At 38.7% G+C, this 21,088-nt stretch overlaps 1 protein-coding gene across 1 annotated transcript in view; it reads left to right on the forward strand.

Annotated features, from left to right (window-relative positions):
• Positions 1 to 20,340, forward strand: part of kcnk9 (potassium channel, subfamily K, member 9) — a 53,347-nt gene extending 33,007 nt beyond the window's left edge. The window contains exon 2 of the mRNA XM_072570420.1: positions 18,194 to 20,340. Within this exon, the coding sequence (XP_072426521.1) occupies positions 18,194 to 19,035 (842 nt within the window). The 3' untranslated portion in view covers positions 19,036 to 20,340. The remainder of the gene's footprint in view (positions 1 to 18,193) is intronic.
• The last annotated feature ends 748 nt before the right edge of the window (positions 20,341 to 21,088 follow it).

Raw genomic sequence — 21,088 nt, forward strand, 5'->3', positions numbered from 1 at the left:
TATAATTATCTGTATATAGCAGTGTGAGTATGTCATTTTAAGAACACTTTAAGTGTATGTTAATGACATTTTTGTGTGTATGGTACCTTAAATAATGTTATTTACTAAACTGCCTCATTCTGCACTGTGAAAGTTCTGTGATTTTAAAGGAAAGGTAATAAGAGTTATGGGTGGACAAATTTCAACCTTTCTGCCCAATTTTTAAACAATTAGAATAGAACAGGAATATTACCTTGGCTTTTCATGCCCAGATCCTACAGACTGGAATTTAAACTGAAGATGCTAAGGGAATATATTGGGAGCAAGTAATAGCATAGAATCATAGCGGCTTACAGCACAGAAGAAGACCCTTTGGCCCATTGAGCCAGTGCCAGTCAAACACAAGAACCTTACTATTCTAATCCCATTTTCCAGAACTTGGCCCAGAGCCTTGTGTATCATAGTATTACAAGTGTACATCCAAATATTCCTTAAATGTTATGAGGGTTTCTTAGAGGCAGTGAGTTCCAGATTCCCATTACCGTCTGGGAGAAAATACTATTCCTCACATCCTCTAAACCACCTACCTTTTACCTTAAATTTATGCCCCTGATCATTGACCCCTCCACCAAGGGGAAAGGTTCCTTCCTCTCCATCCTATCTATGGCCTTCAGAATTTTATACATGTCAATTATATCTCTTGAAACTCTCCTCTTCTCCAAGGAAAACAATCCCAGTCTATCCAATTTTTCTTCATAATAAACTCTGTAGCCCAAGCAACATTCTAGTAAATCCCCTCTGCACCCTCCCCAGTGCAATCACATGCATTGTTAAATGTAGATTCCAGAAGTACATACAATACTTTAGCTGTGGCCTAACAGATGTTTTATACGGTCCCAGCATATCATCCTGCCCTGAAACTCTATGCCTCAACTAATAAAGGTAAGTTATCCCATATGCCTTCTAACACATTATCTAACAGTCCCACTATGTTAGGGGTTCTGTGGACGTGCACACCAAGAGCCTTTGATCCTTGGTGCTTCCTGGGGTCCCACAGTTATCATGTGTTCCCTTGCCTTATTTGTCCTTGCCAAGTGCATCACCTTACATTTATCTGATTGTATTCCATTTGTCACTGATCAGTCCATCTGACCATCCTGTCTATATCTTCCTGCAATCTGAGGCTATATTTCTCCTTCTTTCCCAGCCCAACAAGTTTTGTATTATCTGATATGAACTTATTGATCAGCTCACCTGCATTCATGTGTAAATCATTTATATATATATGATAAACAGCAAGCGTTCCAAAACTTGCAACGTTCAAATCAGATGACCCAGACCAATACAGGAAATCCAGATATTACCTCTGAAAAGCTATCAGGGATGCCAAGATGCAGTACCAGACCAAGTTAGAGGCCCAAAAAGACTCCTGCTGCCTATAGCAAGGCCTAAACAACATTATGGAATACAAAATGAAGCAGAGCAAGATAGCAGAATGCCAGTGGCATGATGACGCAGGCCCCGACAACCCCAGACACAACTGTTTGCTTGGTCACTGCTGCAGCTGTCAGATCAGTCTTCTTGGTAGTCAACCCAAGAAAAGCACCAGGCCTGGACGGTGTCCCCAGCCAAGCACTCAGATCCTGTGTATACCAACCGGTGGAGGTATTCACTGACATCTTCAACCTCTCCCTCCTCCAAGCCAAAGTCCCCACCTGCTTCAAGAAGACCACCAATATTCCTGTACCTAAAAAAACACATGCAATGTGTCTTAATGATTACCACCAAGTGGCTCTGACCTCCATAATCATAAAATGCTTCAAAAGGCTGGTCATGGCCCACATCAACTCTAGCCTCTCTGCCTGCCTTGATCCCCTACAATTTTCCTACTGACGTAACAAGTTCACAGCAGATGCCATATCCCAAGCCCTACACTCATCCTTGGAACATCTGGACAACACGGTCACCTCCTTCAGACTCCTGTTCCTTGACTACCGCTCTACCTTCGACACCATTATCCCCTCCAGGCTGATCACAAAACTCCATTACCTTGGTTTCAGTTCTGCCCTTTGCAACTGGATCCTCAGCTTTCTGACCCACAGACCACAATCAGTGAAGAAAGGTAACTGCACCTCATCCACAATGACACAGAACACTGGAGTCCCCAAGGATGTGTCCTCAGCCCCCTACAGTACTCTCTATACACCCATATCTGTGTTGCCAAATTCCAAATGAAACCATCTACAAGTTCGCTGACGATACCACCATAGTGGGACAGACATCTAACAATGACAAATCAAATAACAGAAGGGAGATGGAGGACTTGGTGATGTGGTGCATTGGTAACATCCTCTCCCTCAACATTGGCAAAACCAAAGAACAGATAATTGAATTCAGCAAGAAAGGAGGAGAATGTGCCCCCATCTACATTAACGGAACGGAGGTTGAGAGGGTGGCGAGTGTCAAGTTCCTAAGAGTGACGATAACTGACAATCTCTCCTGGACTTTCCACGAAGACACAACAGTCGAGAAGGGACAACATTGCTTCTTCTTCCTCAGGTGGCTCAGGAAATTCGGCCTGTCCATAAGGATGCTCACCAGCTTCTACAGATGCACCATTGAGATGCACACTTTCTGGGTGCATAAAAGCTTGATATAGCAACTGCTCTGCCCAGGATCATAAGAAACCACAGATGGTATGCGCAGCCCAGACCATCAGGAAAGCCAACCTTTCATCCAAGGACTCTATTTACATGGCTTACTGCCATGGAAAGGCTGCCAAAATCATCAAAGACTGATCACACCCCAGTAATGATCTCTTACAACCTCTTCTGTTAGGCAGAAGATACAGAAGCCTGAACACATATACCAGCAGGTTCTGGAACAGTTTCTTCCTGTCTGTTATTAGACTGGCGAATAGACTCTCTCTCACCTCAAACAATGCTGATCTTGCTAACACTGGCCTCACTTAGGGCACACCCTGTGCAATGTAACCAATATGTCTCTATCTAAGTCTTTTTGAACAATGCATCCTTGCTCACTATGATCTGCCTGTACTACTCATAAACAAAGCTTTTCACTGTACCTCGGTACACGTGACAATAAATCAATCAATCAAACTGATCCCTGTGGAACTCGATTGGATACAGGCTTCCAGTCACAAAGGTATGTCTTGACCATCACCCTCTGCTTCCTGCTAGTCAGCCAATTCTCAATCCAAGTAACCAAATTTTCTTGGATCCCATGGGCTCTTACTTTTGCTATTAGCTTCCCACGGGGGACCTTCTCAAAAGCATTGCTGAAGTCCGAGTGGACTATGTGAAATTTATTGCACTCGTCCATACAACTAGTCACCTCTGAAAAATTAGTCAGACATGGCCTTCCCTTATCAAAACCATGCTGACTGTTCCTGGCTAATCCCTGCCTCTTTAAGTATAGACTAATTCTGTCCCTTAGAATAGCTTCCAATAGCTTTCCCAGTACTTTTCCAGGTCAGACTCACTGGCTTGTAATTTTCTGGTTTATCCTTTCCTCATTTTTTGAAGAATGGTAGTACATTGGATGTCCTCCAGACCTCCAGCATCTCTCCTGTGTCCAAAGAGGAATTGAAAATAGTTGCCAGCACTGTTATTTCTTCCCTTGCCTCAGTCAAAATTTGGAATACATTTCAACCAGTTCTGGAGATTTATCTATTATTAAGTCTGCCAGATCATTCAGATCACCTCTTTGCTAATTATTCTAATTTCTTTAATTGTCTCACAGTCCTTCTCCCTGACATCATCTCTCTTACTAGTGAGCACTGAGACAAAGTATTCATAGAAGAATTTGATAGAGTCCCTATAGTGTGGAAACAAGCCATGTGGCCCAACAAGTCCACACTAACCCTCCGAAAGGTAACCCACCCAGACCCATTCCCCTACCTATTACTCTGCATTTCCCATAGCTAATGCAACTAACCTACAAATTCCTGAACACTATGGGCAATTTAATATGGCCAATTGACCTAACCTGCACATTTTTGGACTGTGGAAGAAAACCGGAGAATCCAGAGGAAACCCACCCAGATGCGGTGAGAATGTGCAAACTCCACATAGGCAGTTGCCTGCTGGAATCAAACCCGGTTCCCCTGGCACTGTGAGGCAGCAGTGCTAACCACTGGACCACCATGCTATTCTTTTAGATTTCTACCCATGTCCTCCAGCTCCACACACTAATTATCATTGTGATCCTTCACGAACCCTATTCTTATTGTCCTTTATTCTTAACATGAATGAAAAATAACATTGGATTTTCCTTTATGTTATTTGTCATTATCCTCTTATGCCACATTTTTATGCTCTCCTAATTTCCTTATTAAGTTCCCTTTTGCACACTTTATACTCCTCTAAGTTTTCTGTTGTTTTGAGCTTTGGTATCAGCCACAAGCCTCTCTTTTTCTCTTTATCCAATCCTGTATATCCCTCGATATCCAGGGTTCACTGGATTTGTTGGTCCCACCCTTTCTGCTTTGGAATTGTCAACCCTGTATCTCCCTCTGCTTTGTCACAGACTTTCCTAATATTATCTACTCCCAGTACACTTTGACCAAATTATATCTGATCGTATTGAAATTGGCCTTACCCTACTTGAGAACTTTGATTTTAGACCCGTCCTTGTCCTTTTGCACAGGAATCATGAATCTAATTAAATTACAATCACTGTTTGAAAATTGCTCTCCCAATGATAATTCAACCATGTGCCTGGCTTTATTACCTAACATTAAGTCTAGGATCATCCCCACACTTGTTAAGCCTTTTACATATTGATATGAAAAGCTCCCCTGGATGCATATTAAGAATTCTGCTCTCTCTAAACCTTTCATACTTTGACTATTCCAGTTAATGTTGGGGAAATTACAAAATTCTCCCCTATCACTACCCTATTAATTTTACACTTCTTTGAAATGTGCCTACTGGTTTGCTCTTCTATTTCTCTCTGACTGTGAGAGTTCCTATATTTGTCCTGGTTTAAATTTACAGATTGGGTTCCAATTAAGTCAATATTAACTCAACACTTGCATATCAGTAAAATGGTAACACATCAAAATGAATGTACTGGTCATACTGGCACTCTATTTTGAAGTACATAAGACGTGTCAGATCAGTCGGTGTTACTTGCAAGTTTTTCTTCTCTATGTGAGGAAATCGTACAGTTTCCTTATTGGACCAAACCTGCCACAAACAGAATCAGGATTAGAGATGATCCAGCAAGGTTGGTTTTTGAAACAAAATTATTTCCATTTGGCCAAGGAAAATCAGAAATGTTTCCTCGGGGCTTGGAGTGAAACCATAGTTCTTTGATTTCCTTCACATCACTGTCTCTGGATCTTACTTACCTAATGATGGAGCTTAGTTCCTTGGGTCCTTGGCGTTAATTTCATTCTTTGGCCTACTTCTTCATCATTCCCACTTAACTTGGGTGAAAAAATATTCTACAGAATGTAAATGAGACCTAATCACTAAAGTGAACTAGGTAGACTTCCCAAGTATCACATTTGGATATACAAAGTGCTTGCTGGCTTACCTTTTATCTGGGAGTTAAAATCAATCCCATGGTTTCAAAGTGCATAACCTTTGTTCTGGACTTCCATTACCAATATTGTAAATATTCAATCATTGTTTGTTTGTCAATTAATAGCATTTTATCCAGTATAAAGATATGGCTGCAACCTCTTTAGGCATAACTTTGCTATGATATATTGTCAAAAATGATGTAATTATCTATAGAAGTAAATCTACCATCATGAACTGGTCTGGCCTGCATGTGACACCTACAGCAATAGAGTTCACTGTTGGGGCTGGGCAATAAATGCTGACATAGTTCACAAACTCATTAATTTTAAAAATATTCCCTTGGTACAAATTGCATTTGTAAGAGGTGCTGTATAATTTGTTTTAAGCATTAATAATTCATTGGATTTGGGAAATAAATTAAAATAACATGCAATCAGTCAGTAATCTCAATTAAATATCTTTATGTTAAAATTGTGGGAATGATCCAAATCACCTGTTGCTGAATAAGACAACGGACCCACAGGAACAGTTAAGAGAATGCAATAAATCGAAACAATTGACAAGCCATTTAAATCCCTTGACTAGATTGGTATCTTAAGCAAACTGATGGCTAGCTTGTAATATTTATAATGTGAACATGGTGCTGAATTAGTAATTGGCAACAGGTGATCTGACTTCATTGCCAGTTATATGTCATTCGCAGTTCCACTGTGTACCATAGAACAAAATGATTTCTGTTTTACTCAAAGACAGACAGACAGACAGACAGACAGACAGACAGACAGACAGACAGACAGACAGACAGGAGTTATGACAGAATTGATTTATATAGGATTTTAGTAACAAACAAAATGATAAAACAAATCTGTTTACATACCTTATTTATTAGGAAAATGGTATTTATAGATAGACATTAAAAAATATGATGTCTGTGAACTCAAGCCATTCAAGTTGTTTCTGATACTATAATGCTTAATGTAAGAATTTTACAAATCTATGTACAGAAGACAAAATATCCATACAGAACTTAGAAACAAGCCATTTGTTCAATACTGCAAGTTCTATTTAAACAGTCTAGAGACGTCACAAGGGAATAACTGTTGTAAATGAAGGTCAAAGATAATGGTGAAGAAATTCTTTCCCTCACCTCATGCACAAAATGTAATGTAGTCTGAATTTGTATTTGTAAACATCAGAAATAATCCTTTTAAGGCAGTGAAGGAAGGATCGTTTCTGTTTTTTTAAGTGAACAGATTTAAAAATAGAAATTTCAGCTTAAAATCTGAAGTATTTTGACTTAGTGGAGGGTGTGCAGGGGAAGGTGAAATCTTGCCCATTATTTATCTTCAGGTATTTCTCATATTAAAATACTGTTTAGATTTTGCTCCTTTTCTAATTTTGATAGCTTTGCATTTCTATTGTAAAGATCTTATTTTGTCCTTTTGTTTTTAGTTTGGTTCAAATGATCTTGAAATCCAAACCAAGAAAAACCATCAAATATTTGAATTATTTCTAATTTAGAGATTGAACTTTTAAGGTAATTTTTTTCTGTATTGGCTAGTAATACTTGAGCGTGATAGCTACCTTCTAAACAAGCACAACAATGTTTTTTAGTTTAGTAGGTAAGAGGAAAAAAATACTTTCCATGGTCCCAAATACTTTTCCTACAATATTCCTTTTACTTTGTATTTTAAGTTGAGCCTTACCTTTAAAAGTATTGACACTTCTCATTTTTCTTTATTTATATCTGGAACTGTCTAGCTTTTTGCCTTATCATTTTATTTCACTTCAACACTCCTCTTTCTTTCCCTTGCTTCAGTGGATCTGTCAGGTCTTGAGACTTCCTTATCTGCTGGTCATGTGGTACAGAATAAGACACAGTGCAGCTGCAGACATGGTGCGTTTACACCACTGCAACCAATTCAGAATAACATATTATCTATAAAGTGTGCCACATTACTTGGATCATGGTTCAACTTGAAAATTCTCTTGCTGTGACAACTATGTTGATGATGTACATGTGGGAAATGGACACAGATTTTTGATTACAGCAGATCAGGCTGTTAGTTGCATTGCAGACCACAATGTATTGAACCTGAATTGCCATTGCACTCACAAGAAACATTACCATAAAATATAGTGCATATATTGGCAGTGAGTGCAATTAAATTGAACTACAAAGAAAAATGACCTCTTTATTTACGTGATTTGATATGTTTATTTTGAAGCAACATTACAACAGATTAAAGTACTTGCCATCTATACAATCCTGTTCAATAATATTAAGCGCATATTCTTTCTCTTTTGTTTCTGCATAAATAAATGCAGTGTCCAGTTTCATCCCACCTGAAAGATAAATATTATTATAACAGTAACCTTGCTATCAATTTTGAAATTGGACAGTGTACACAACAATATTAAGCAGAAAGAATTCTAAATTAATTTTGCCATTGATATCTTTGGCATGTCATGCCTTCATATTATGACATAGGGGAAGAAAAACAATTTTAAATTTAATTAACCGCATTTTGTGGTTTTCACTTGATACATTTCTGGAGCATTTAAAAAAAGGTTTTTGAGAATTCACTCCAAATCAGATATCAGCTTCCTTCTTGCCTAGAAGACATTGGCTTTTATGATTTTAATAAAGTACTGTCCTTGTATACATATACCAATCTATCCTTAATTGTGTGTATAACCTAAACAGTGACTATTAGCTTATTCTTCAGCTGCAAAGGTGAAGGCCAAGGCCATAATTCTTGGAAACTTAAGTTGATGGACCTCAAAAATTGGGTGTGGAATGCCAGTCAGTGATAAACTCTTGCTTGTTAAATGCAATGACAACCTTGTGCTGCCAGTCATTTCAGAACTAACCAGGCTTTGAGTGGCTGAATATATTATCACAAGATCAATATTGTGGTTGGCTAGCACCACTTAAAGTTCAGTCTGTGTCTGTTAAAGTGGACGGATACCTTGGCTGAATTAGGTGTTGATATTCATGCAACTTGGTAACATTGAAAATGGTGGGTCAACTTGGGAGATAGTGGTTTCCAAGCATTACTGTGAGCATTACTGGTGAGGCTAATGTTTTATTGCCAATTTGCTGCTCAATAATTGCCCTGAGGAAAGTGATGGAGTCTCTGAGCATGGATGCTCCACTTGTGAGTGATGTAACACACTTAAAGGGGCAATTACATTAATCAGGTACTTGCACAGTACAGGTTGAAATCAGCTGTTAAAATAGCACCCTGTATGTGAAATTCATTCAGTGTCCAACTGAATCAGATACTATTCCTGGCCATAAGCAACCTTGACCATGTCATTGGTCATTGCAGATTGAAGATAGTCATCTCTGTGAAGCAGAAGTAATCACAGGCGACCTTAAAAGTGGCACCTGCAGGCCACTATTCACAAAGATACTCCAAGACTTCATAAGCTGTACAAGGACCTGAAGCTGATTCCCTCTCACCTTGAACTGTAAGTATTTGCTAACACGTTGCTGTATGCAATTCTGCCTTTCCTGGGTGATGTAGGAGACAGAAAGTGGGGGGGGGGGGTCAAGATTTCAATACTCATACAACACTTACAATCTCCTACAGTACGTGTATGATATAGATTGTGCTGTGTTCACTGGAATAAGGTCTCTATGTCAAAAGTCCATATTGAGGCATTCCACAGTCCTCTTTGTTGGAGTGTTCCATGTCGGACTGTATGGTGGAGTATATTAAATCATCTTTTGTGAGTGACGTGAATGCTGACTACTCATTATTAAGGATCTATTCTGCTTCTTATAATTGCTACATAGGTTTATTGGAAGCATGACCAATGGATCCAGCCATAGCCAGGTTAGTTCACTGTTGCTGCAGTGCAACAAAGGCACAGAGAAACTGAGGAAGAACAGAGGTGCCAGAAGCAACCCTAAACATGAGCCAAATAACATTTACATAGAATCATGAGTCATTTAGCACGGAAACAGACCCTTTGGTCCAACCAGTCCATGCTGAAAATAATCCCAAACTAAACTAGCTCCCCCACTTGCCCTGGCCCATATCCCTCCAAACCTTTCATATTCATATATCTGTCCCAATGTCTTTTAAACATTGTAAATGTACCCACATCCACCACTTCCTCAAAGTTCATTCCTCACGTGAACCCACTCTCTGTGTAAAGATTTTGCCTCTCATCTCTTTTTTTAAATCTCTCTCCTCTCACCTTAAAAGCTCGCCCCCAGTCTTGAATCTTCTAATCAAGGGAAAAGACAACTTCCATTAACTCTATGAAGGAGTTACGCCTGAATGTCCCCTCAGGATATGTGGGGTACCCAGAGTCTATCATCCTCAATGCTGTTTCCTCTGGCTGAATGAGGCGCAGTGTCACTGCAGACCGAGGACATCCTGGGGAAATGCCACAGAACTATGGCGACTGCTGGATTAGGGCCTGTGATATGAAGGGGTGGGGGGGGGCCTATCCTATCCCAATGACTGTCAAGGAGACAGCTATGCTAAAACTTTATACAGCTGGCTACTTCCAAGAGGCCAATGGGGACTGAGTGGGATCTCACAACCCTTGATCCATAAATGTATTATGACAGTAACTGATTTGTGCCTGATTAAACTGCTTCATTTCCTGTGACGAGATCAGTGCTGCAGTAGGTTTTGCCATCATAGTTGGCTTTCCTATAGCCTGTACACTTAGCATTGAGAGTGCCATGTCATAACAGCTAACCTCATCATGAGCAAAGGGTTGGACTCCATCAATGCACAAGTTCTCAATGATCATTGATTCCATATCCTAGAAACCTGTGCAGGTGTGGAGGAACATGAACGCTGTAATGATATTTGAAGGAGAGGTTTGCAAAATTATAGAAGACTTTGATAGAGTGGGTAGACCGTGAGTGGGGGGGCTAATAATCTAAGGCCAATTAATGTAAGATAGTCACCAAGAAATCCAGTCAAGAATTTTCTACCTTCCCCAGTGCAAATAGACATGGGTAATAAATGTGATGCATCCAGCAACACCTACATCCCATGAACAAATAAAAAAAGAATCATGTTACACATGATAACTGCTTGCTTTGCTATAGACTCCTGCTGGAGTTGCTTGAATAGATATCAGTTTGGTAATGTTCAAGTTATGTGTGTCTTAGGTTGAGGGACAAGACGCATCTGAGGAACAGCTGCTCAGCTCATCACATCTATTTCTGAAAAGACAATCCTTCTCTTGAGTACAGGGTGTAGCTTTTCATTCTTCTAAAAGAGGGATTGCAGGATCTTCACATCTTAAATTTCTCAAGCAAGATCTGTCTTCAAGATTGCAAAGGATCTATACATGATCAGTAACTTGACCACATATGCTGGAACATGTGACAAATTTCAGGACATGCTACACTCTGTTCATTCAAGAATAATCCATTGGTCAAAGTGTTTTTTTTTCAGAAGCCATTCTGCTGAGTTTTCTTTTGCCTTTTCTGAAATATGCATGTGTGTCTATGTTTGGGATTATTTAGAGGGTTAAACATTATGGCTAAATTTAACCAGAAATTGGCCAAATCTCAATCTTGGCAAGTTTCATGGAAGGTTTGTCTCCCTGAGGCCTAGTGAGATTTCTCACACTATTTCCTTATTCCTATGTACCATGCCTCAATGATGCTTCACTCATTCAATCTTCCCTCTCAGAGATGGAAGTCCTGTTGCTGCCAAAACCTTCCAGGATCTCTGGTGCTGGCACTATTTTTAAAACCCAGCCATGAAATCAGTGAAATGTTGCCAGCCGGAAGTTGCCGTTCACTCTCTACAGGGTGGAGGAGAACCAAAAACAAATGCTTTTCAGGGTATATAGTTAGCACAGCTGTCGCTTCATTGGAAGTTCACTTTTGTAAATTGGTTGTAATGTAATACCAAGCTGTGCACCATACACATCCTTAGACAGGATTCTAAGATGGCATGATACTAAGGGAGTGCTCCTCCTTTCCAAATAGGCAGTGGAGCCTCACACCTTCTCATTATTCAATGTGGGACTGTCACATAAAGGAAAACCATCAAATGGTTAAAAACTCTCTCTTTTGATCAGAAACAAAAGAGGAGAATAAACAATCAAATCTGTGTTCACCACTGCTTGCCTTTTGAGATACATAGGTTTACATTAAATGTGTGATCATTGCATCTAGCTCACTTCAATTGGAACGCGTTGTCAATTGAGTCCTGTTTGGCTTGCTACAATTGACGTTGAAGTGCTTTATCACACAGAAGGTATTGTTCCTCTAGTGTACTCATCTTCCTTCTTAGGATACTACTTCTGCTCTCTGTTATTCAGAGTCCATCGCTACCTCTCATTCTTTGTCCATTTGTGCAGAGCACAGAATGCTAGGATTATACAGCACATTTTGTCTGAACCACTATGCAATGCCCCCACTCCAAACTGATCCAAGTATTAGAAACCCCTCTTCAGCAAACTTATTGTCTGTTCCATGATGGCCCGGATCAAAGAATGGATTGCATTGTAGCTACATTTAACCTCATTCTGTAATGAAGTAATCAGCCATAGGTGCGAATGTTAGCCCTGGTCTCCCAATCTTTGCAAGGTGCACAGCCATTGAAACAAACCAGGAACATGAGGAACTCATGGTTATAGGCACGCTGCCAGCTCCCCCATCCCAACGCAGAAATAAACCAAATCTGTTGATTCTTTTCTTGACATGTGTACCCATATATTTCTAATATCATAATTTGGAAATAATTGAGCCTCCTTCTTGAATTGCTGCCATCCTTAGGAAGTACAGACATCAACAGTACTGTCATTCCATAACTTTGACCAAGCGAAGGTGAATGAAAGGCAATTATATTTTGAAGTGAAGATGGTGTTTGGCTTTGAGGCAAAATTGCAGGTGCTGGTGTTTCAATGCATCAGTTACCATTCTCCTTCTATGGGGCAGAAATTGTAGGTTTGGAAGGTGATATTGAAGGTGCTTAGGTAAGTTACATCATGCACTATGTCACTGTGTTGGTGGTGAAGGAAGTGATTACTAAATATGATGGATGGGGTATCAATCCAGTAAGCTGCTTTCTCCTGGATGGTGTCAAGTTTCTTGACAGTTGATGGCCCTGAGACTGCCTGATTATAGAGATATAACTTCTACTTCTTAATCTGGATGATCTCCATTTTTGTTTCATCTCAAATAAATCAAGACAAGAATAGACTGTTTGGTATGGCTTTACCACCTGAATCTCTCTCTCTCTCCACCCACCCCCACTCCGCCAACCACACCTTGATTATCACTTCAAAAATAAATGAGAATTTAAAGTTGCAGATTTCATTGCTCCATTTGGAAATACATTTGGTCTGTACAGCAAGTATTTCCTGTTTGACAGCTTCCCATAGTTTAATCACTACCTTACCCGCCAATGCTTTATCAAAATAAATTCAACATTTCTCATTAAAATTGTCTCTTTCCAAATTTTATTTTCAATTTTCTTGAACCTAATTGTATTGCTTATTCATCTGCTCCCAAGGTTTTGGCTCATTGTCTGAAGTGTCATCCAAAGTATCTGCATTCCACTTTAGCTATACGATATGGCAAATCTTAAATCTACCTTAGCCGCAATGGACATGAAACCTGTGCTATTGATGTTAATCTGAACAATATGTTAGCTGTCCAAATGACTGAGCTTACTGGCCGATTTCCTAATTATATTTTGTTCATTAATTTCTAGATGCTCATCATTCCTTTATAATTAAAAAGTTCTCTAATTAATTTCATAGAACTAGATCTGTCATTGTCATCTTTCTTACTGGACTACAAACCTATTGCAATTTGAGACAATTCATCTCCTTTGCTATTTATGTTACTTAAGTGTAATCCTTCTATGTATGCATATGGTTGTCCCTTGGAATGAGGATGATACTTGCACTTGGAAAGAACTCATGTGTGGGATTGTTTGATACAGGAGCCTATTGTTCTGCAGTTACCACATGGTTCTGGCAGAACAGAAAACATTCCTGCCTGCCATAGGCTTATTGGAAGGATTTATAGCCAACTAATCAATTTGTTTGAAGACAACCATTTTTAGCTGGACAAAACCAAGTCGACCAATTACCTGCCTGTCTTTTGAATATACAAATTAGAAACAGCAGGAGACCACTCTGCCTCTCAAGCCTGCTCTGCCATTCAGTAAGGTCATGGCTGCTCTGATTATTCCACATTCCTGAACAGCTGATCATCCCTTGCTTATCAATAATCTCTGCCTTAAAAATATTCAAAGACTCTGCTTGTACCTTTTTGTGGAACAGAGTTCCAAAGACTCATGGCTGGTGAGGAAAAAATGTAATTCTTATCTCTATGTTATGTTTAAACAGTGAATTCTCGTTATAGATTCTTCTACAAGAAGAAGAATGATTTCTATGTGCAACCTGTTAAGGCCCCTCAGAATTCTATGTTCCAATCAAGTTGCCACTTTTTCTAGACTGTAGCAGATGCAAGCCTGTTCAACTCTTCTTAAGACGACTTACCCATTCCAGATATTGGTCTGGCAAACCCTCTCTGACATCCTGAAAAACCTTGACAAAGTGCATGTGGAAAGCATGCTAATGAAATTGAGTCGAAGATTAGTTAGGATCTCTTCAAATGATAGAACGGATTTGAGCAGCTGAATTACCTATGCCTGTTTCTATGAGCAGAATCTTTTGAGTTAGGCAGATGTCTGGTGTGCTGCCTGCAAAAGATCCGAGACACCTTTATTGACTTTTAGAAGAATACCATATATAGTGACCACCAAGTGCTTGAGTCAACAGTGGCAGGCCCTCCTCCCAGCTGAAGACCTTGTGAGAAAATGTCATGTCTGACTCATCTGCTGGCCACTCAAGCCAACATCTCCAGAACTTGGCAGTGCCATGAGGAACCTGTGGGCTCTCAGGTGGAGGAACAACTTGGGCCAAAGGTAGGCATTGCTTTAGGGTAGTCACACAAAATGGGTTCATAGTTGGAGGGGCACCATAGAAATCAGAGATCACCCTGTTGCCACATCTTAGTGCACATTCAAGGGTATGGACATTTGTAGTGCAGATTGAGAGCTGCACCGTTATCCTGGCTGGAGTCGAGATCATTCTGGGGACCTGACAACCTAAAAGTGTGATAGGAACACTGGAACCTTGAGTCTGTTCCACTGTTCACTGAGATCATACTTGATCTCTGATACAACTCCGTATACCTACCTTTGGACCATATCCCTTAATACCTTTGTTAACAAAAACATATCTGTCTCAGATTTATAATTGACAACTAACTATCTTCTATTACTAGACTATTAATCCAGAGACCAAGGTAATGTTCTGTGCACTCAGTTTTGGATCCCACCATCAACAGCACAGATTTCATGTCCATGGTAGAATTTGAATTTTTTAAAAATTGGGTCTAATGATGGCTGATTGTCAGGAAAAAATACCATCTGGTTCACTAATGTCCTTTTAGTGAAGGAAAGTGCCATCCTTACCTGATCTGTCCAACATGTGACGCTAGACTTACACTAAAGTGTTTGTCTCTCATCCACCCACTGGACTATTCATCAAGAGTGATGAATGCTGGCCTAGCCAGCGATGCCCTCAAATGGATAAAAAAATTACAACCCAATTTGTAGTTATTACAATGAGGTCAGCCAGGTGGATCTGATTCGTCCAGATTAACATCCCCAATCAGGAAACCCTGGCTGACAGATAAAAATAAGAATGTCAGATATCCTGTTCACTCTGAGAATTGGTTCTGAGAAAGCTGAATCATTGTAAAGGACTTTCCATGCACAAATAAAAAGGTGACTTGGTGACAGGATACAGGCCCCCTTGGAGTGATTTCACAATTAATGATCATTAGTTGACCACTTAAGGGACTTGAGTGAAGACTGGTGAGGAAGATAGGTCATTGACCTTCCTGCCCAGAAATTACTTGAGACAGAGCTGACAAGGCTTTGGATATCTGTTCTGAAAATAGCCCACTTAATTTTCCAGGCTTCTTGCTTCTTTCTTTGTCTCATCGGGCCTGGAAGATTCTGCTCTACATTCCTATTGCAAATAAAAAAAGTTTAGCAAATGGTAGAATCTCATTCCATATTTATTTTGACAGATATGAGGAGGGAAAACTTATCTTGCTGAAAGATAAAGAGTGATTTACGTTTATGCTTCTGACATTTCTTTAAATATTTCATACATTGACTTCATGTGAAGTAGAATATCTGCAATGGTAAAGTAAATTTATTAAAAGCTGTTGATGTAGTAAAACTAATGACTAAGTTTTTAATTGTTACATAGACAAATTCTGCAGCTAGTTCACACAGAAGAGGATCCCTCAAACACCAATCAGATGAACAGCTACTTAATGGCTTTTAACTTCCTTCATTGTCTCATGCAGCAATTATGCTGAGGTTGAAGAAATCAAATTATGCCAAAGTTTCCTCAGAAATCTCATTGGTACAATTTAAAAATGGTAAAAATTAGGCAGAGAGGAGTGTAAGCAATTGTTTCTCAAGGGAAAGTGCAGAATATAGGTGCCTTTCATTGTTTAAGTTCCTAGTTTATCTTACTAATGTGATGAACAATAAAGTTTGAAACTATCACAATCACTTAAGCACATTTTAAGCATTGCATATCTAAGAAAATGCAATAGTGTAATATTTTCTCTTTTTAATGTTACAGATTCTGAAGTTAAACATTCTGAATAAAAACATTCAAAAGGTATACAACATGCAGTGCAGGTCTCAGCATGGTTAAATTAGAAAAAAAATTACCAGCAAATGTGACTACAAGTCCTGTTGCATGTATACCTTTGGGAGAAATTTATGCTCATTCAGAACAACTACAGAAAAACCTGCATTCTCTGGATATTTGAACAGGATTATCCATGTCCATGAGTTACTTTACACAGAGGGTGGTGGGTGTCTGGAATTACGGTGCCAGCAGAGGTGATAAAGGCAGGCATGGTAGATTAATTTAAGATGCAACTGGACAGATGCATGAGTAGGTGGGGAGCAGAGGGATACAGATGCTTAGGAATTGGGCGACAGGCTTAGACAGTCGATTTGGATTGGCTCATGTTTGGAGGGCCGAGGGGCCTGTTCCTGGGCTGTAAATTTTCTTTGTTCTTTCCTTGTAACTGTGACTTTGGCATATATAACTAAGAAGTGATACAAATAATCATTGAAAAACTAGCATATCAGTAAAATGCAAATGTCCAAGATACAGCTTTCAAATATTGTTGCTTCATGCTATTTACAACAAATCTTTTCAGGAAATTTCTGGCCAGTGTGTTACTTTTCGATGTTGGAATCCCACAAAGTGAAGGAATCAAACTTCTTCAAAGTAACTTTGCCTTCATTTAAGGAATTCCTAATGCAGATTTTACTGTGTATTCCCCCTCCCATCCCACACACCAACTAGACTTTCTGTTTTGATTAGTAGAATGGGACAGGCTGACTCTCTAACAATCAATGGATTCCGGCATGGTTGTTCTAGTATTATTAGAACTTGTACAACCTTTGTTCACTGTAGAGGATCTAACTTCAAAATATACTTCTATCAAAACCTGTCCTATTTTACTACTGTTTGGAATAACCAAACAAGACAAAACAGAAATAAATTTCTCTCTCACCTTACTACAAGTCCACAGGTTACATTTAACCCAGAATTGGCACCAGAGTTTAGAAGCAGAAATATTTTTGGTTTAGCATTTTCTGCCACATATATTTGAATTGCAAACTGAATGAAAGTATAACTGGTGGCTATTTTTATCTCTGCCATATAGAAATCCCAGTTCAAATATTGGCAATTCAGTTATATATTTATAAGGATTGAAGAGTACATGTTTAAAAGTATTGTAATATTGTCTTTTTACATGCTGGTAGCTGGGCAGTTCTCCTCTCAACTGTTTGATTTTCCCCGGACTAATACTCCCAAAGCATCAGATTGTGTTATTGGCTTTAAAGATTGTCGGTAAAATCAATTCAAACTTGATTGGAATTTGGTATTTTTCAGGGTATAATTTAAACTGATTGGCCTAATTTGAATCTGTTTTGTTGTTTCCAGGCAACCAGCTAATTTAGCTTTTGACCAATTGTTACATTGTTACCTTACTGAGACCATTTGGTGCTGTCTAGTAGCCCTGCCAGCTTTTAACTCTCTTAAAGGGACAGTACACCCACATCTTCATAACACTAGATTGCTTCAACTTACAATAATTCTATGCTTTCTTTTGCCATTGATATTCAAAATTGATGAACTTATTTAGAAATTATAGATAAAAGCAAACCAAAATTCTGGACAACTGCAATGGGTTTGGCAGCATCTGAGAGAAACAATGTGACTCTGCTTCTGATACTTTAATGAACAATTTTTGTTATTTCCTGCTTTTAATGAAAGGTATATCTGAGCATTGCCCAACCCCATGTTTCTCTGAGATGATTGTGTGTACATTTTAACTACTTTTAAAAGCAAACAAGTTACAAGGTAGATAGCAAAATATCTGTTTTAGATGCCAAAGGGCAATGCAAAATAATAATGTTAAATATTTTCAAATAGAAAACTCAGTCAGAAAGGGAGGATACTTATTATCCAGGGTATTTTTGATAAATACTTGAAGATTCTGGCAGCAATTTGATTGATGAGTGCTTCTTTTTGCTTTGCAGGATATGGCCATGCCGCTCCAGACACTGATGCAGGTAAAGCTTTTTGCATGTTTTATGCTGTGCTGGGAATACCACTGACCCTAGTTATGTTCCAGAGTCTGGGAGAACGGATGAACACATTTGTCAAATACCTTTTGAAAAGAATAAAGAAATGCCTCGGCATGAAAAGCACAGACGTATCTATGGAGAACATGGTGACCGTGGGATTCTTCTCTTGCATGGGCACCCTGTGCATTGGAGCAGCTGCCTTTGCACATTATGAAGACTGGAACTTTTTTCATGCATATTACTATTGCTTCATTACATTGACTACAATAGGGTTTGGAGATTTTGTGGCCCTCCAAAAAGATAAGGCTCTGCAGAAAAGACCACTGTATGTAGCCTTTAGCTTTATGTATATTTTAGTGGGTTTGACGGTTATTGGAGCTTTCCTCAACCTGGTGGTTCTCAGGTTTTTGACCATGAACAGTGAAGATGAGCGACGGGATGCTGAAGAGAGAGCTTCTTTGGCAGGGAATAGGAACAGCATGATCATTCACATCCAGGAGGATCCCCAACAGGGCCGTCAGCGGTACAAAACCGAGGTGACAGATTTGCAGTCTGTTTGTTCCTGCATGTGCTACAGGTCTCACGAGTACACCAATCAGGTGGTATCGCACCAGAATTCGTTCAGCTCCCAACTTAATCCCCAGTACTTTCACTCTGTATCTTACAAGATAGAAGAGATTTCACCAAGCACATTGAAGAACAGTCTGTTCCCATCCCCCGTGAGCTCTGTGTCACCGGGTTTACACAGCTTCAATGAGAACCACCGGCTCATGAGAAGGAGAAAGTCTATTTGAAATATTTTTTTGATTTGTTTTTGAGCGTGCTGGAGAAGATGAGGAAAATACAGTCATCTTTCTCTGGGACTCAGAAACCAAGCATGAAGCATGGTTAATAAAAGCTCTACATCAGCGACAATATGCCTTACTGACGGCAAATGGAATTTTAGGACAAGCAAAATGCTGGGCATCCATTGGAACTACTTAAGCAAGAGGACTGGTACTATTGGCAGTATTCTGCTTGGAAGTGATTGTAAACTGTTAGAATGAGGAAGTGTTATTGGTGAAAGTGGGGATGTGTGTGGCATACAATGCATCAGGTATTAATTTTGTAAAATCATTTAACAGAGTTTCAAATCTGACAAACAGAAGAACCCAAATCCTATTGCCAAAACAGCATGCGCATTAGTAAATGAAGCAGTTGGTATACTGGATGTGCCATTGTACTTTCAACAGCTGGCTCATTATTACTGGATTGTAAAATGCTGAAAGATAATCTTAGCATGCCAGTTTAACTGCATGTGCTTTGTACAACTGGTATGCATTATAACTTACCTGAGAACATAAATTAATTAGCAACAAAATTAATAAAACAATTCATATTTATTGATTTTATGAATAGTATTTATGCTTTTGCAGCAATTCTGGCCATTTGTTCTTTCTTGGCTTCTGTGGTTATTTTGACAGAGGGAAGAAGAGTAAAAATGAATGGCTAGATTGCATTTCATAACTTAAGTGCAGTTATAATTGGCATGACATGGAATTAGTTTGTGAATGCCTGGATAAGGACAATAAGTCTAGAAAATCAGCAACAAAAAAGATTTTCCTCTTCAGAAGATCTAACAGTTTAAGTGATTTTTAACTGTTATTTCCAAAAACCATTTTTTTGTTTTGCTGTTCTATGACATAATTCAAGTGATAGGAAGCTGTAACAAAATGTTTACAACTCAAGGAAGCTTTTATGCTCATGTACAAAATGTAATTAATGGGGTTGCTTCTTTTTTGTAATGATTGCACTAACATGTATATATTTTACATTGTCTTTACAATTACTGCAGTGTTGTAAAATAATGCACTTTTCTATATTTTTCATTAAAATATGGCACGTTTCAAAATGTACATTGTTGCTTTTATAACGAATGTACATGGTTAGGGGAAAATCATGTAAATTTGTATCACAGAAGCTAACTTCAGTGGTCGTATTTTGTACAGAAGTACAGACATCTATAGAGATTTATGAATACATAATATATTCAAATTTGAATGAAAATGTACAGAGAAGATTTGACGGATGAATTTACGTATAAAGAGATGTTATAAATGCCAAATATTTTGCATGCAATAAAAATTACATTTTTGACAAATCTTATGTGCAAAGTGACATTCACAACATTTTCCAAATCAGACTTATAGTTAATTAAAAAAATTACTTACTATGCTGGACAAATACACATGTTGGTAACAAAATCCTGTTCCCATGCTGAACCCACCCTTCTATGCAATATAGTAGCAGCATTGGTGTCACCAAATGAAACCAGTCTAGAGAGTTTGATATTTAAAATTATTAATGTGTTACATAATGTTTTTGTTTAATTGTTTAACAATGGGTGACTAGTGACAGCTGGTTTTAGAGAAAATCTGCATTTTCTTCTCAACCTGAGTGCAATAACATAATACAATCAATATGGGCCTCACAGTGAAGTCAAAGTGAATCTCTGTTAGCTTCATTTACACAAAGGATTGATTGCAATTAGATTTCTAAGCTTATTGCAACATACATAGATTGTCGTACACTTACAGTTCATAGTAATGGCCTAAAGATATCAAGTCACATTTCTTAATCTAATCAGCCATCATATACTTCATCAAAGATTTGTTTCATAAAAGATTTAAAATGATGAACTTCAGATGGTACTATACACCTTTCTATTATTTACTGCTGTCTGTGCTTCAATAACTTAACCCTATATTATTCCTTTGATGGCCCAATGAGTAGCTGAGCCCTATTGGACAAGAAGCTTCAAATCATTCTGAAAAAATATGAAATACTATCCACAAATCTATCTCTTAT

This window comes from Chiloscyllium punctatum, chromosome 5, assembly GCF_047496795.1.
Source record: "Chiloscyllium punctatum isolate Juve2018m chromosome 5, sChiPun1.3, whole genome shotgun sequence".
Lineage (NCBI taxonomy): Eukaryota > Metazoa > Chordata > Chondrichthyes > Orectolobiformes > Hemiscylliidae > Chiloscyllium > Chiloscyllium punctatum.